The 14864-nt window shown below is 45.1% G+C and overlaps 2 protein-coding genes across 2 annotated transcripts in view; both read left to right on the top strand.

The window, feature by feature from the left end:
* LOC130076450 (protein NLRC3-like) overlaps positions 1-11528 on the top strand; it is a 40042-nt gene extending 28514 nt beyond the window's left edge. Inside the window, exons 2-6 of the mRNA XM_056241527.1 lie at positions 2479-2583; positions 2945-3029; positions 9341-9536; positions 9631-11121; positions 11185-11528. Of these exons, the coding sequence (XP_056097502.1) occupies positions 2479-2583; positions 2945-3029; positions 9341-9536; positions 9631-11121; positions 11185-11528 (2221 nt within the window). The remainder of the gene's footprint in view (positions 1-2478; positions 2584-2944; positions 3030-9340; positions 9537-9630; positions 11122-11184) is intronic.
* LOC130076441 (protein NLRC5-like) overlaps positions 1-14864 on the top strand; it is a 195469-nt gene that overhangs the window by 101494 nt on the left and 79111 nt on the right. The window lies entirely within an intron of this gene.

Genomic DNA, 14864 nt, shown 5'->3' with positions numbered 1-14864 from the left:
AGCTCTACATCAGTACTAAGCCTTCTACTCCCCTTCCACCAGTGCCACTTATCAACTGCCTGAAGGACATAAAGAACTGGCTGGACAGTAACCTTCTCAAACTCAACAAAGACAAAACAGATCTCATGGTGTTTGCCCCGCTGTCACTTCTTAAAAATGTTGATGACATCATACTGGATGTGGATGGCTGCTCAATCTCTGCATCTCCTCAAGTACGCAACCTGGGCGTCATCATGGACTCCACTCTCTCCTTCAAACAACACATCAAAAACACTATTAAAACTGCCTTTTACCATCTTAAGAACATCTCCAGACTCCGACAGTGCCTCTCCAACTCTGTAGCTGAGACCCTCATCCACTCCTTCATCACCTCCAGACTTGACTACTGTAACGGTATCCTGTTCGGTCTGCCCAGCAAGGCTACTGACAGACTCCAGTATGTACAGAACTCTGCGGCTAGGATGCTCACCCACACAAAACTTGGACTTCACATCACTCCCATCCTGAAGAAGCTTCACTGGCTGCCAGTTAAGTCCTGGATCAAATATAAAATCCTCCTCCTGACGTACAAATCTCTCCATGGACTTGCACCTCAGTACCTTACTGATCTACTCCATCCCTACTCTCAGTCACGGTCCCTGCGGTCCTCTGACAAGGACCTGCCCGCTGTCCCTAAGTCCAGGCTCCGGACATTTGGTGACAGAGCCTTCTGTGTTGGTGCACCATCACTCTGGAACAAGCTTCCTCTTGCCATCCGCTCTGCCCCCTCTCTAATATCCTTTTAAAACCAGCTTAAAACACACCTCTTCACTGAGGCCTATGGGCTTTAGCTCCCCTGGCTTCACACCTCTCTCCTCTTATCCCCCATATGTCACAAAGCTCGAATCATTTCAAATTGGTTTCTTGAACATGACAATAGGTTAACTGTACTAAAATGGCCCCCACAGTCACCAGATCTCAACCCAATAGAGCATATTTGGGATGTGGTGGAACGGGAGTTTCGTGCCCTGGATGTGCATCCCACAAATCTCCATCAACTGCAAGATGCTATCCTATCAATATGGGCCAACATTTCTAAAGAATGCTTTCAGCACCTTGTTGAATCAATGCCACGTAGAATTAAGGCAGTTCTGAAGGCGAAAGGGGGTCAAACACAGTATTAGTATGGTGTTCCTAATAATCCTTTAGGTGAGTGTATATGTGAAAGGAGAATTTAAGTGTGTGAGAATAAAAATAAGTGTGTGAGAGTGAATAATTGAATTCACTTAAGGCTTGTACGGCCCCTCATAATATATATACGTTTACTCAATTAATTTCTGACCAAGAATTTATTTAAGTCTGTTGTGTTAAACTGGGCTTAATTAAACATGAAACCTGCAGTATTTCATGTAGTAAAGTGTTTTATATTTCTGTTCTTTGTGCCATTAGTGAAAGATCAGGCTCACATGTGTCCAGCTCTCTGTCTGTGACGAGTGACTGCTCAAAAGATGAAGGACCAACATTCAGTGAGAGAAAACCATCAACTAACAAAAGGTATTTCATGTGTTTCTTATTTCTTATGTCTACACAGTGACTGTTAGAATTATATTTTTTGTAATACCCATAGGGCTCTGCGATATGGCCAAAAATTCATTTTTTAATGAAAGGCAATGCGGTATATATCTTGATATATTCTCCTTTTTTCTATTTGGACGATTTTCTGTATTTATTTTAAAAACATGTTATTTTACATCCTGCCCAGTGTTGTCTTACAAACAATGTTCATATTGAAGGCAATGACAAAAAATACAGTGAATGAAGCCATGTAGGCTGTGCAACATTGTGTGCATAAAAGGGTTAAAACCACACTAACATTGTTACAACATTACAATCAAAAACAAAATTAATGCTTTTTAAAGCAGACATTAAATTCACTAAACTTAAAAATAAATAAAAACAAAAGTACTAAATGTTCACAGGAAAAAGGAACACACATTCACTTATCTGAGCTTAGTAATTATATTAGCCTAGATATGATAACCTCATTTCAATTCTGCTATCATTAAAATCCACTTACTTGTAGGTTTAAAATTATACATATGGCACATTTAATATCCAAAATCAAATATTTTAGCAAAATGTAGCTATATTTTTAGTTGTGCTGAATGTGCTCCTATTCTATTGCACTCTGTCTGTTTGGTGCGTGGCGGCGCTCATTAAGTTTTGCAGAGACTCACATGGCTCGTACACTCCTGACAGAAAAATGTACATATTTGCATGACCTTCTAACATTTACAGATGGAGAATATACCTGTGCAATGTAGGTTATTCACTGAGGAAAACAGCACATCACAAACGCATTAAACAGCACATATAACGGCTATCTGATTACATATGATTTTTGCCATACTCAAGCAGCCCTACATTAAACCATTTCAAATTAGACAGAAGTATTTCATGTAGTAAAGTGTTTTATCGTTCTGCTCTTTGTGTCATTAGTGTAAGATCAGGCTCACATGTGTCCAGCTCTGTGTCTGTGAAGAGTGACTGGTCAAAAGGTGAAGGACCAAACTTCAGTGAGAAAAAACCATCAACTAACAAAAGGTATTTCATGTGTTTCTTATTGTTGGTCACACATAGACTGTTAGCGAATATTTCAGCAAATATTTATCATAAAACTTTGTTCAAAAGCAGTGCTATAAAAACCCAAAGAGAGCATCAGCAAAAAGATTTGAAATATAATTAAATTTTTTGTAATATGCATTAATTGGAGTCTGCTTACATAACTGCTCCAAAACATATAAAAATACCTATTTTCGATGCAGAATTCACTATATGTTTATACTTAAATAGATCCTATACTTTAACTGCGAAAACTTAAATTTTTAATGTTTTCTTGTTCTCTGCTAAAGATAATAATACAATTTAGCCTGAAAATGCAGTATTTTATTTTCTTGGCTAACAGGCTTCAGTGTGAGACATTAGACTCAGACGGTCAGACTCACAGGAACAACAATAATTTCAAAGACAATCTCCTAGGCATCTTCCAGGTAGGAAAACGTCTTGGTTACGGATGTAACCCTCGTTCCCTGAGTAGGGAACGGAGACGTTACGTCGGATGACGGAGAATGGGGGTTTCGCCAGAAAGCCTATCATCTTCGAGTATTAAAAAACGAGCCTATGGCAATGAAATGCCATGGGTCTGCGGAATTTGCATAATGTATCTTCGCCTCACCGCGTGAGTATTTAAGGAGAGACACCTGCAACAGCAGATCATGTCTTCGCTGAGGAGCCGAGACTGAACTCAGGCGTCTACCCAGCGGTACAGCGGAAGTGGCAGGGAGACGTAACGTCTCCGTTCCCTACTCAGGGAACAAGGGTTACATCCGTAACCGAGACGTTCCCTTTCGTAGTCACTCCGAGTTACGTCGGATGACGGAGAATGGGGGTCCCCGTGTAATCACGCCACCTTCACAGCTGTCTTCCAGTGCCCTGCGAAGTCTGACCTCCCTGTCGTGATATAGGCACGGATGAAGGAGTCCTACTTAACACAGGAATACCAAGGTACACTGGGAAGCATATCTCAGGGGAGATATGCCGCAGCATGCCTACCCGTAGGGAGGACTTAAGAATACACATATGGCCCGAGGGGGCTACATATGGAGGAACACTGGAGTGACCAGCCCGTGGGGTGGCATCTACTTTCAACTCCAGGAGTGGCAAGGTGGCTTGCCGAGGGAAAGACACATGCTCAAAGAGGCTTACAGTGGAAATACACATGTGGGGGTTACTCAGAGGAGGAACCATGCACACGGAGGCACCTAGCCGACGCACAGGCAATAGACACTGGCGCCAGCGTCAACAGTGCTGGAGGAACTCAGGGCTTCAGAGAGGAAGGCTCACCTGAGGAAATATCGCACGTATCCAGTCCGTGGAGTGGAATGGCGAGCAAGCGAAGACACCTAACGGCCCCCATGTTAGCTTGAAAAAGACAGTACATGGGAGGAGACTGGCTCCACTCGGAGATTGTAGAATCTGGCGAATGTGTTAGGTGTCGCCCAGCCTGCAGCTCTGCAGATGTCTTTTAGCGAGGCGCCATGCGCTAAAGCCCAAGAGGACGCCACACTCCAGGTGGAGTGGGCGGTCACACCAAGGGGGCACGGTCAACCTTGCTGCTGGTATGCCAAAGCAATGGCGTCCACTATCCAGTGAGACAACCTTTGCTTGGAGAGAGCCTTTCCCTTCAGCTTCCCACCATAACAGACAAAGAGCTGGTCTGAGGTCCTGAAACACTGCGTCCTGTCTACGTAAGCACGGAGAGCGCGTACTGGACAGAGCAGTGCCAAGGCTGGGTCTGCCTCCTCCCGGGGCAGCGCTTGCAGGTTCACCACCTGGTCCCGGAAGGGAGTGGTAGGAACCTTGGGCACATATCCAGGCCGGGGTCTCAGGATCACGTGAGAGTGACCCGGCCCGAACTCCAGGCACGCTTCGTCAACGGAGAATGCGTGCAGGTCCCCTACCCTCTTGATGGAGGCCAGTGCAACCAGGAGCGCTGTCTTCATTGACAGGAACTTAAGCTCAGCTGATTGCAGAGGCTCAAAGGGAGCCCTCTGCAGGGCAATAAGACCACTGAGAGGTCCCAAGAGGGTACGAGAGGAGGGCGAGGAGGATTCAGTCTCCTCGCTCCTCTCAGGAACCTGATGATCAGGTCGTGCTTTCCCAGAGACTTACCTTCGACTGCATCGTGATATGCGGCGATAGCGGCCACATACACCTTCAGGGTGGAGGGAGACAGCCTTCGCACCAACCCGTCTTGCAGAAAGGAAAGCACGACACTGATCGAGCATCTCCTGGGGTCTTCTCGCCGAGAAGAGCACCAGTTGACGAAGAGGTTCCACTTCAATGCGTAGACGTGTCTCGTGGAGAACGCTCTAGCGGAAGTGATGGTAGCCGCCACCACAGGTGGCAGGGTACTCAAACCTGCCTCGTCCCGTCTAGGAGCCACACGTGGAGTCTCCAAAGATCGGGACGAGGGTGCCATAGGGTGCCCCGTCTCTGAGAAAGGAGGTCCTTCCTCAGAGGAATTGGCCAAGGAGGTGCTGTCGCGAGGAGTATCAGTTCGGAGAACCAGGTCTTGGTGGGCCAGTATGGGTTGACCAAAATGACCTGCTCCTCGTCCTCATTGATCTTGCACAGAGTCCGTGCGAGAAGGCTCACTGGGGGAACGCATACTTGCATAGGCCCTGCGGCCAGCTGTGCGCCAGTGCATCCGTGCCGCGCAATGGGATGAGTCGTGGGAGGCAAACAGATCTATCTGTGCGTCCCCGAACTGGTCCCATATCAGCTGGACCGACTGGGGATGGAGTCACCATTCGCCAGAGGTTGGCCGGAGCCGTGACAGCTCGTCGGCTGTAAGGTTCCGCTCTCCTGGAATGTAATTAGCACGAAGGGACCTCAGGTGCTTCTGACTCCATAAGAGGAGGTGGCGTGCGAGTTGCGACATACGGCGAGAGCGTAGACCAGCCTGACGGTTGATGTACGCTACTGTCGCAGTATTGTCCGAACGGACAAGTACGTGTTGACCCAGGAGCAGCGCGTGGAAGCGGTGCAGGGCAAGGCGTACTGCCAGCAACTCGAGGCAATTGACATGCATGAGGCGCTGGGGTCCTGTCCAGGAGCCCGCGGCTGCATGTCCATTGCACATGGCGCCCCAGCCCGTGGCAGAGGCATCTGTGGAGACAACAACATGCCTGGAAACTCGTTCTAGGGGAACTCCGGCCCGTAGAAGCTGAGGTTCCGCCACGGGGTGAAGGTCTGACGGCAGGTCGGAGTTATTAGAACTCTGAGCGTACCGCGATGCCATGCCCACCTCGGGACCCGATCGCGAAGCCACAGCTGAAGCGGTCTCATATGAAGCAATCCGAGTGGCGTAGCCGCGGCTGCGGATGCCATATGCCCCAGGAGCCTCTGAAAAAGTTTCAGTGGGACCGCACTCTTGCCCTCGAACTGTCGAAGACAAGTCAGCAGTGAGTCTGCGCGCTTGCTCGTAAGCTGCGCGGACATGGCGACCGAGTCGATCTCCATACCGAGAAAAGAGATCCTCTGCACGGGGCAGAGTTTGCTCTTCTCCCAGTTGACCCGAAGGCCCAGACGGGCTAGGTGCCGGAGCACAAGATCTCTGTGTTCGCAAACCTGATCTCGAGAGTGAGCTAATATTAGCCAGTCGTCGAGATAATTCAGGATGCGAACCCCGTGTTCGCGTAGGGGAACAAGGGCTGCCTCGACGACCTTCGTAAAGACGCGAGGAGACAGAGCCAGCCCGAATGGGAGAACCGCGTACTGGTATGCCTGCCCCTCGAAAGCAAACCGAAGAACGGTCTGTGTCGAGGTAAAATGGAGACATGAAGTAGGCGTCCTTCAGGTCTATCGCTGCAAACCAACCCTGTGGCCGTACGCATTCGAAAATGCGTTTGGCCGTGAGCATCTTGAACGGCAGCCTGTGAAGGGAGTGGCTCAAGACGCGCAGATCCAGGATTGGCCGTAACCCACCGGTCTTCTTGGGGACAATGAAGTACGGGCTGTAAAACCCAGACCTCATTTCGGCTGGAGGGACAGTCTCGATTGCACCCTTCGCCAGCAGGGTGGCAACCTCCGCTCTCATGATTGGGGCATTACCAACGACCAGAGTAAAACGGACTCCCCTGAAGCGGGGAGGAGACCGTGCGAATTGGATCGCATAGCCGAGCCTGATAGTTCGGGCGACCCAGCGGGACAGGTTGGGAAGCTCTAACCAAGCTCTCAAGAACTGAACCAGCGGAATCATCCGAACCACAGACGTCCCCCCGGAGGGGCAGCGAAGCGGAGTGACCGGCCCAGGCGTGGGTGGCATAGCGGCCCGGTGCGGGGGCACGGTCATGCTCCGCGTCCTGACAGAGGAGACCAGGGAAGGACCAGCGTTCCACGGGGGTCTGCTCTGCCAGGGGTCTGGCGACAGAGGGGGACGAGAGTGGTGTGGTCCGGAGATGGCACACACTGTCATCCGCGCCCTCAGAGACAGAGGGGGACGAGAGCGGCGAGGCCCGGGAGCGTCGCGCACTGTCGTCCGCCCTCTGAGGGCTCAGAGATGGGATGCAGCTCTTTGGTTTAGAAAAGATTCTCCCCCGGCCCTCCACTGGGGGAAGGAGTGGCCCTGCAACCACTCCCTGAAGAACTGTAACCCACATCTGAGCTGCCCGTAACGGGAGCGCCGCAAGCCTGGTGTTAGCGGGGCTGGTACAGGCAGGGGCGCCTTCCTGCGACCACCTCCACGGCGCGGCCCGGTGCTGCTGGGGGCCGGGCGGGAGGGGGCGGAAGTCGCAGGAGGGCGCATTCGGCAGCAAGCGGACTGAGGCATCTGAGCCGGCGGCTGGAGGCAGCAGCGCCGCGGGGTCAGACAAAATAGCCACAGTCCACTTCTGGGCGGCCAAGAACTGTTGGGCAGAGTCCTCAACCGCGCCGCCGAAGAGGCCAGCCTGGGATATGGGGAAGTTGAGGAAACGTATTCACTCAGCCTCGCGCACATCAACCAGGTTAGCCAGAGATGTCTGACCACCTATGTGGACATCACCTGACTCAGGGAGCGTGCGGTCACCTACGTCGCTCGTAGAGTAAGGTCGGTGACGGCAGGCAGCTCAAGGATGAGCCCTGAATCAGCCCTACCCTCGTGCATGTCATTGAACACCCAGAAGGATGGCAATAACACGCAGTGAGGTGGCAGCCTGCCCCGCAGCTCTATAGGTCCCCGCCACCGGAGTAGACAAGAACCTACAGGCATTGGAGGGGTGCTTAGGGTCGCCACGCCAGGTGGAGGCGCTGTGGGGACACATAAGTGTTGCCACAGAACACTCCACAGGGGGAACCCCAGTGTACCCTAGGCCGCGGCCTCTACAAGGGCAGAGAAGGCGGAAGAGGCCACTGAGCAGTCGCGAAAAGTCAAAGGAGACTTCCACGATCTCATGATCTCTTCATGCACGTCCAGGTAGAAAGGATTTGGGTTCGCCACCCCCAAAAACCAATCATCAGCCTTAAGTGCTCGGGACATGGCAGAAGGTTCCACACAAGCCCGATACTCGCGGCATCAAACTCGTTATGCAAGCACATCCGAGGACGGCAGCACAGACGAGCCATCATCTCTAGAGGACTCCAGCTCACCTTGTGATGCGGTGATATACATGATTTCATCAGCCGGGGGACCGAATGAGACCGCGGGCCCGCGGGCGGGCCGGCGAACTCACCCGGGACCACAAGGGTTGCAATGTGAAAGACGGGGTGTGGACCGAGGAATTTTGTCGGTTTAGTTCCAAACCTGCCGTCTTAGGTCACCCTGGCCACCAGCCGAAGTATTATCTCACGTGGAGAAAAATAGATCGGGGTGTGGATGAGGGGACTCTCACTCTATTGAGCTCATCGAGTCTCGACCGTTACATTGCGATGGTCACGTTCCCAGAGAGAGAACGTGACACACCCACGAGCGCTGTCTGAGCGCGATCAAAGCCCAACACTCAAACAGCGCTCGCGCCCATCAGCTGAATCTATCAGAATACCACACTCAGAAATACACGGGCAGATCGTCTTTAGAAAGACGCGTCTTTAAAAAGACGTGCCGCGTGCAGCTTTTTTAGTGAGAGGAAAAACTCCGCGGATGTTGAAGCGACCCGGGAGAACACACAGACTGGCAGACCACTGCTCAGATCGCAGGCAATGTGAAACTCGCTGGATACCGCCGTCACACCAACACCGGAGAGTTCGCTCGTCTCAAAGAGATGTAGTCACTGAAGAAAACTCAGGATTTGGCTTGTGGAGTGAAGAGATGCTCTTGGCTCCGAAGCGAAAACATGATCTGCTGTTGCAGGTGTCTCTCCTTAAATACTCACGCGGTGAGGCGAAGATACATTATGCAAATTCCGCAGGCCCATGGCATTTCATTGCCATAGGCTCGTTTTTTAATACTCGAAGATGATAGGCTTTCTGGCGAAACCCCCATTCTCCGTCATCCGACGTAACTCGGAGTGACTACGAAAAGGAACACATTTTCCTACATATTTATATTTATAACAAACAAATAGTTTCCTGAACTTTTTTTTTGCAAAAATAATAGAATAGAAATTTTAAGAACCGATAAAATAATAAACAAAATGTGAAAAGACAAGTGTTGTTTTTGTTCATTTTGTGTTAAATGGCAGCTGATTGACATGTTTGGTTTTTAACTGGTTTCTTTTACAAATATTTTTAATTACTGGATAAATAGTTTTTTACCAAATATGGATGTGGATCTTGTTAAATTGTGTTGTTCTGTCTCTTATTTTATTTGCTTTGTTTGTAGGATATTGAGAGCAAAATAATCATATTTCTGAAGCATGAACTGGAAAAGTTTAAGAAAATATTACAAAATGAGAACACACAACACTTTGTGAAGGACTTTAATGAGAATAGATGCAGTATCAAAGCAGCAGCTCTTGATCTCACACTACATTACCTGAGAGAGATGGAGCAAGATGAAGCTGCTGATGCTCTAGAAGGTAAGAGACTCATGATCATCTGTCTGATTGTCACTTATAAATGTAGGAGAGAAAATTAAGACTAAAACTATCTACTTTCTATTTCTGTTTTTAGATGAACTGTTCCTCATTTATCGGCTGAAATGTAGCCTAAAGAAGAAGTATCAATGTGTGTTTGAAGGAATAGCAAAGCAAGGTGACTCCACACTTCTGAATAACATCTACACAGATCTCTATATCACTCAGGGTGGCAGTGAACAGATCAATACTGAACATGAGGTCAGACAGATTGAAGTTGCTTCCAGGCGTCATGAAGCACAAGAGATACAGGTTGAATGCAAACATTTGTTTGAAGCACCTGAACAAGATGAGGAGATCCGAACTGTACTGACAAAAGGAGTCGCTGGCATCGGAAAATCAGTCTCTGTGCAAAAGTTTGTTCTGGACTGGGCTGAAGGAAAAGAAAATCAAGATATCAGCTTCATATTTCCTCTTCCATTCAGAGAGATGAACTTAAAGGAGAAAGAAAAACTGAGTTTAATGGACCTTATAACTACATTTTTCCCAGAGACAAAAGGACTGAACCTTACAAGAAGGAATCCATTCAAAGTCCTGTTCATCCTGGATGGACTGGACGAATGTCGGCTTCGTCTGAAGTTTGATTGTAATGAGACGTGGTGTGATGTATCGTCACCAGCCTCTCTGGATGTTCTCCTAACGAACCTCATGAAGGGAAATCTGCTTCCTTCTGCTCTCGTCTGGATCACCAGCAGACCAGCAGCTGCCAGTAAGATTCCTCCTGACTGCATCGACCGGCTGACAGAGATACGAGGATTCAGCGACGCACAGAAGGAAGAGTACTTCAAAAAAAGATTCACGGATCAGAATCAGGCCAACACAATCATAGATCATGTTAAAAAATCAAAGAGTCTCTTTATCATGTGCCACATCCCAGTCTTCTGCTGGATTTCAGCCACTGTTCTCCAGAACATTCTGGAGGAGAAAAGAAATAATGATGTGAAAAACGCTCAGGCTGATGCGATTTCTAAAACACAGCAGGAATCAAACACTGAAGACACTCCCAAGACTCTGACACAAATGTACACACACTTTCTCCGCTTTCAGATCCAGCAGAGCCGCCGAAAGTATGATGGAGAATACACACCAGATGTTTCCTGGGATAAAGACGCCATCTTTTCACTGGGGAAACTGGCATTTCATCAGCTGGAAAGAAACAACCTGATCTTCTATGACACAGACCTGAAAGCCTGTGGTATTGACGTCTATAAGGCATCAGTGTACTCAGGCATGTGTACCCAGATCTTTAAGGAGGAAACAGGGATCATTCTTGGTACCATGTACTGCTTTGTTCACTTGAGCATTCAAGAGTTTATTGCAGCCCTTTATGCTCATCTGTTTCTGGACATCAACAAGACAAGTGTGTTTGTTCATGAGTCTACAGAACAGGAAAAGAAACATGAAACCATGATTGATTTTCTCAAGACTGCAGTGGACAAGGCGCTCGAGAGTGACAATGGACACCTGGACCTTTTCCTTCGCTTCGTCCTCGGCCTGTCGCTCCAGTCCAATCGACGACTATTACGAGGTCTGTTGAAACAGCGAGACGGCAATGACCAGAGCAACAAGAAAATAGTTAGACTCTTACAAGGTCTGTTAACACAGCGAGACGGTAATGACCAGAGCAACAAGGAAATAATTCAGTACATCAAGCTGAAATTAGAAGATAATCTTCCTGCAGAGAGATCCATCAATCTGTTCTACTGTCTGAATGAACTGAACGACCAAACTCTGGTGAATGAGATTCAGACTCACCTTAGCAAAGGAAGTCTCTCATCTGGTGACCTTTCACCTTCCCAGTGGTCTGCTTTGGTCTTTGTGTTGTTGACATCAGAGAAAGAGCTGGAGGAGTTTGAGCTTCAGAAATTCAAGAAATCAGACGAGTGTCTCATTAGATTATTGGCAGTCATCAAAGCCTCCAGAAGAGCTCTGTAAGTCACTTAATACATTATGTCATGTTTTGGTCTAATCCAGGGTATAACAGATTCTTTAAAATACATATATTATCAGTTGTTACTTTATTTCTCCCAAAAAAAATATATTTTAAATGTTAAATTTCATAAGTTTTAGTTCTGTAGTTTTAATTGTGGCGGAACAAAACATATTGCAATGCAATACATAGATGATTGAGAGATACAAATAAACGTTTATCAAAAGCCTGTTGAATCATATCTGATATATACATTTGAACGTGTTTAAAAAAAAATTTACTTTAATTTAATAATTGTAATCTTGAAACATTAATGACTATAAAGAAATTCTTAGGTTTCTTCTCTTGGGTTTACTTTAATCAGTAAAGATTAAAAAAAACTGATTTAGAACTGAAAGGCCTTTTACTTGCTGAAATGTATGAACTATCAATCAGATGACAGAAGGCATGTAGCAGATTTTTTTCTCAGCCAAGTTTTGATCAAATTGATCATTTAGAGACATTCATGTATCAAATATAATACATTAGGCTTTATAGGGTTGAGTTAGCAGAGGATGAAGCACAACAGTATTGTTATCATACAACACACTGGTTTAAAGTTATTTCACTAACTTTCACTATGTAGTTCTCTTCAACTTCTGCTATAAAGCACATATGCTCTTACATAACTTCAATGCTGAAATCATTAACCCCCCAGAACCACCTCCTCAAGACAAATGTAAAACTCATTGTCATTTAAACTATAAATCTTAACAAAAACATTTTTATTTATGCATGTCTCATTTAATTGAGCAAATTATTTAATCAAAATTAATATATAGAAAAGGATAGTTTTCTCAGTGTTTAGCTCACCCTTCTATTTGTATATAAAAATATTCCACCTAATTTCGTGATGTAATTTATTTCTCTTGCAGGCTAAATAATTGTGGCTTAACAGACAAAAGCTGTTCAGCTCTGGCTACAATTCTTGGATCAGATACCAATCTGAAAGAGTTGAACATGAACAATAATAAACTGCAGGATTCAGGAGTGAAGCTGCTCTGCACTGGACTGAAGAATGTAAAGTGTAAATTGGAGATACTGAGGTAAGTTGTGTTACAACTAGGGCTGTCAATCGATTAAAAATGTAATCTAATTAATTACATACTCTGTGATTAATCTGAATTAATGGCATACATCATTTTTGCTGTTAAAGTATTTTAAATATTTCAATTCAAATGTATCAATGAATAATCAGCATTAGTGACATTAAAGTTCAAAAACTCTTTTATTATTAAACAAAAGGAAGCTGGAGCGCTGCTGGTATCCCTTGTATCCTCTGGTGCTCTTGGAAGGGTTGATTGTTCATAAAAATTGGAAAAAAATCCAAGTCCAGGCACTCAGTAGGTTACAAAAGTAAAAAAGCCTTTATTATTATTTGATCGAGGGCTAGACCATTAAAAAACACCAACGCGTATCGGCCCACTGGCCTTCATCAGGGTGTTGGTAACAAACAGACAGAATCAAGCAATACTTATAGTTGCATTGGTTTCAGGTGTGCCACTCTGGCACTTGCAACACAAATTTTGGCCACTAGAGGCAATAGTTCAGGTCATGTCTAATGCCAGAAGTTAAATCATACAAGTACAAAGCAAAATAAGAGATCTCCAAGTGGAAAAATAGGAGTGACACCACTACAAACATCTAGTGTACTCCACACAATATGTACCAAATGTCAATAAAGTGTCTTTATAGTGCAACTTACTGAGTGGACTTTAAAGAATAACATCTTTCTCTTTCTAGACAAATTGTACAGACAGGAAAAGGGGACTGCAATGGGCGCTTGTTTTGCTCCCAATTATGCTAATCGTTTTTTAGGCTTGTGGGAGGAGCGCTATATATTTTCTCAAGATAACCCTTTTAAACCTCTGGGGACCAAAAACGCACCCGTGCGTTTTGGCAGATTTTTTTCATATAGCAGAAAAATAGACTTAAACTACTCCATCATTTCTGGTCATACAGAGTTATGAAACATTAAAAAAACTGTTAAATGTCTACTTTTTTATGTGCCCACCTACAATCGAAATAAAATATTGTGCTTTTATAAAATAAAGAAAATATACAGGGTGTGCGTTCTGCCTCTCTGTGTCCGTGAACTTTTTTTCTGGAGCACGTCTCTAAACTTAAACAAAACTCACCGAATACTATTCACCCAGACATGAGCAATATATGTTTATGATCATTTAAGTTTGTACTTTTAAATTATCTAATTTAAAACTAAAATAAATATTCCCTGTTTATGTAATCTATATAAAAAGAGAGATGTGTCAGCCGTTCTCATTATCGTTCTCGCATCTCATTATTCCGCTAATGTGACACGCCCACGGAGAGCGCGCGCTATTTAAACGCTAATGATCTGAAGCAACACATTGAGACGTGTAAACGCCCACATAAGCTCTGTAAACACACTATATTTAGTCAGATTAATGTACTGTCGTCTTGCACGGCTGTGAGGAATAATCCTGGGACATTTACCTACCTCAGAACAAGTGCTGGTTTATTTTCACTTCGAGGAGCGAGCTGAACTGTAAGTGTTTTTATTTTTGTGCTTTGTTCTAATCGCGATATATAATAACGTTAGTGTCTGTAAACGCAAAAATAGCCTACTGTTTAAATTTGAATCATGTTTCTCTGTGTGTGTGTGTGTGTGTGACTAGTTTTGGATAGATTATAAAGTTTTAACTCTAAAATAGACATCAAATAAGCTTTTGTTAGCAGTTTCTAATCATATGTTAAATATATAGTATGTTTTGTCAATAAACTAATCAACTAAGAATAGTGTTTGTTCCAATGCAAGCTATATCAAAATAATGAATCCTTAACTTTGAAATATGTATGATAAAATGTATTGGCCTACTAAGACATTTATGGAAAAAGACAATTTTCTTTTCAAGATGTTTCTAACTCTAACTTTGAACCAATTCTGTAGAATGGCCCATATAACCTATTTGAACAGGATTTGTTTCCAGGTATGACTAAAAATGTGCTTTTGACTTTAATTTATATTTTGATTTTATATATATATTAGTGCTGGGCAACGATTCAAATTTTTAATCGCGATTAATCGCATGCATTTATTGCGATTAATCGCGATTAATCGCATTGTTACGCTTAAGAGTGAATTATGAATTCTATAATAGTGTATTGCGCACTTTTGATTTAAATGTACTGCTATATACACAAAAGTGCAATAACATGTGGTTTGCCAAAACTTTAAAACAAATAAGCTGCTTTATACCAGCAGTATTCCCTTTACACAGTAGCAATAAAATATTTATTGTAAATCTCAACTTAAACATTAA

The sequence above is a fragment of the Rhinichthys klamathensis genome, unplaced genomic scaffold (genome assembly GCF_029890125.1).
Source record: "Rhinichthys klamathensis goyatoka isolate OS25496 unplaced genomic scaffold, OSU_Roscu_1.1 h1tg000652l_1, whole genome shotgun sequence".
NCBI classification, from domain to species: Eukaryota; Metazoa; Chordata; class Actinopteri; order Cypriniformes; family Leuciscidae; genus Rhinichthys; species Rhinichthys klamathensis.
Note: the sequence above shows the minus strand (reverse complement) of the source record. Positions and strands in the feature narration are given on the sequence as shown.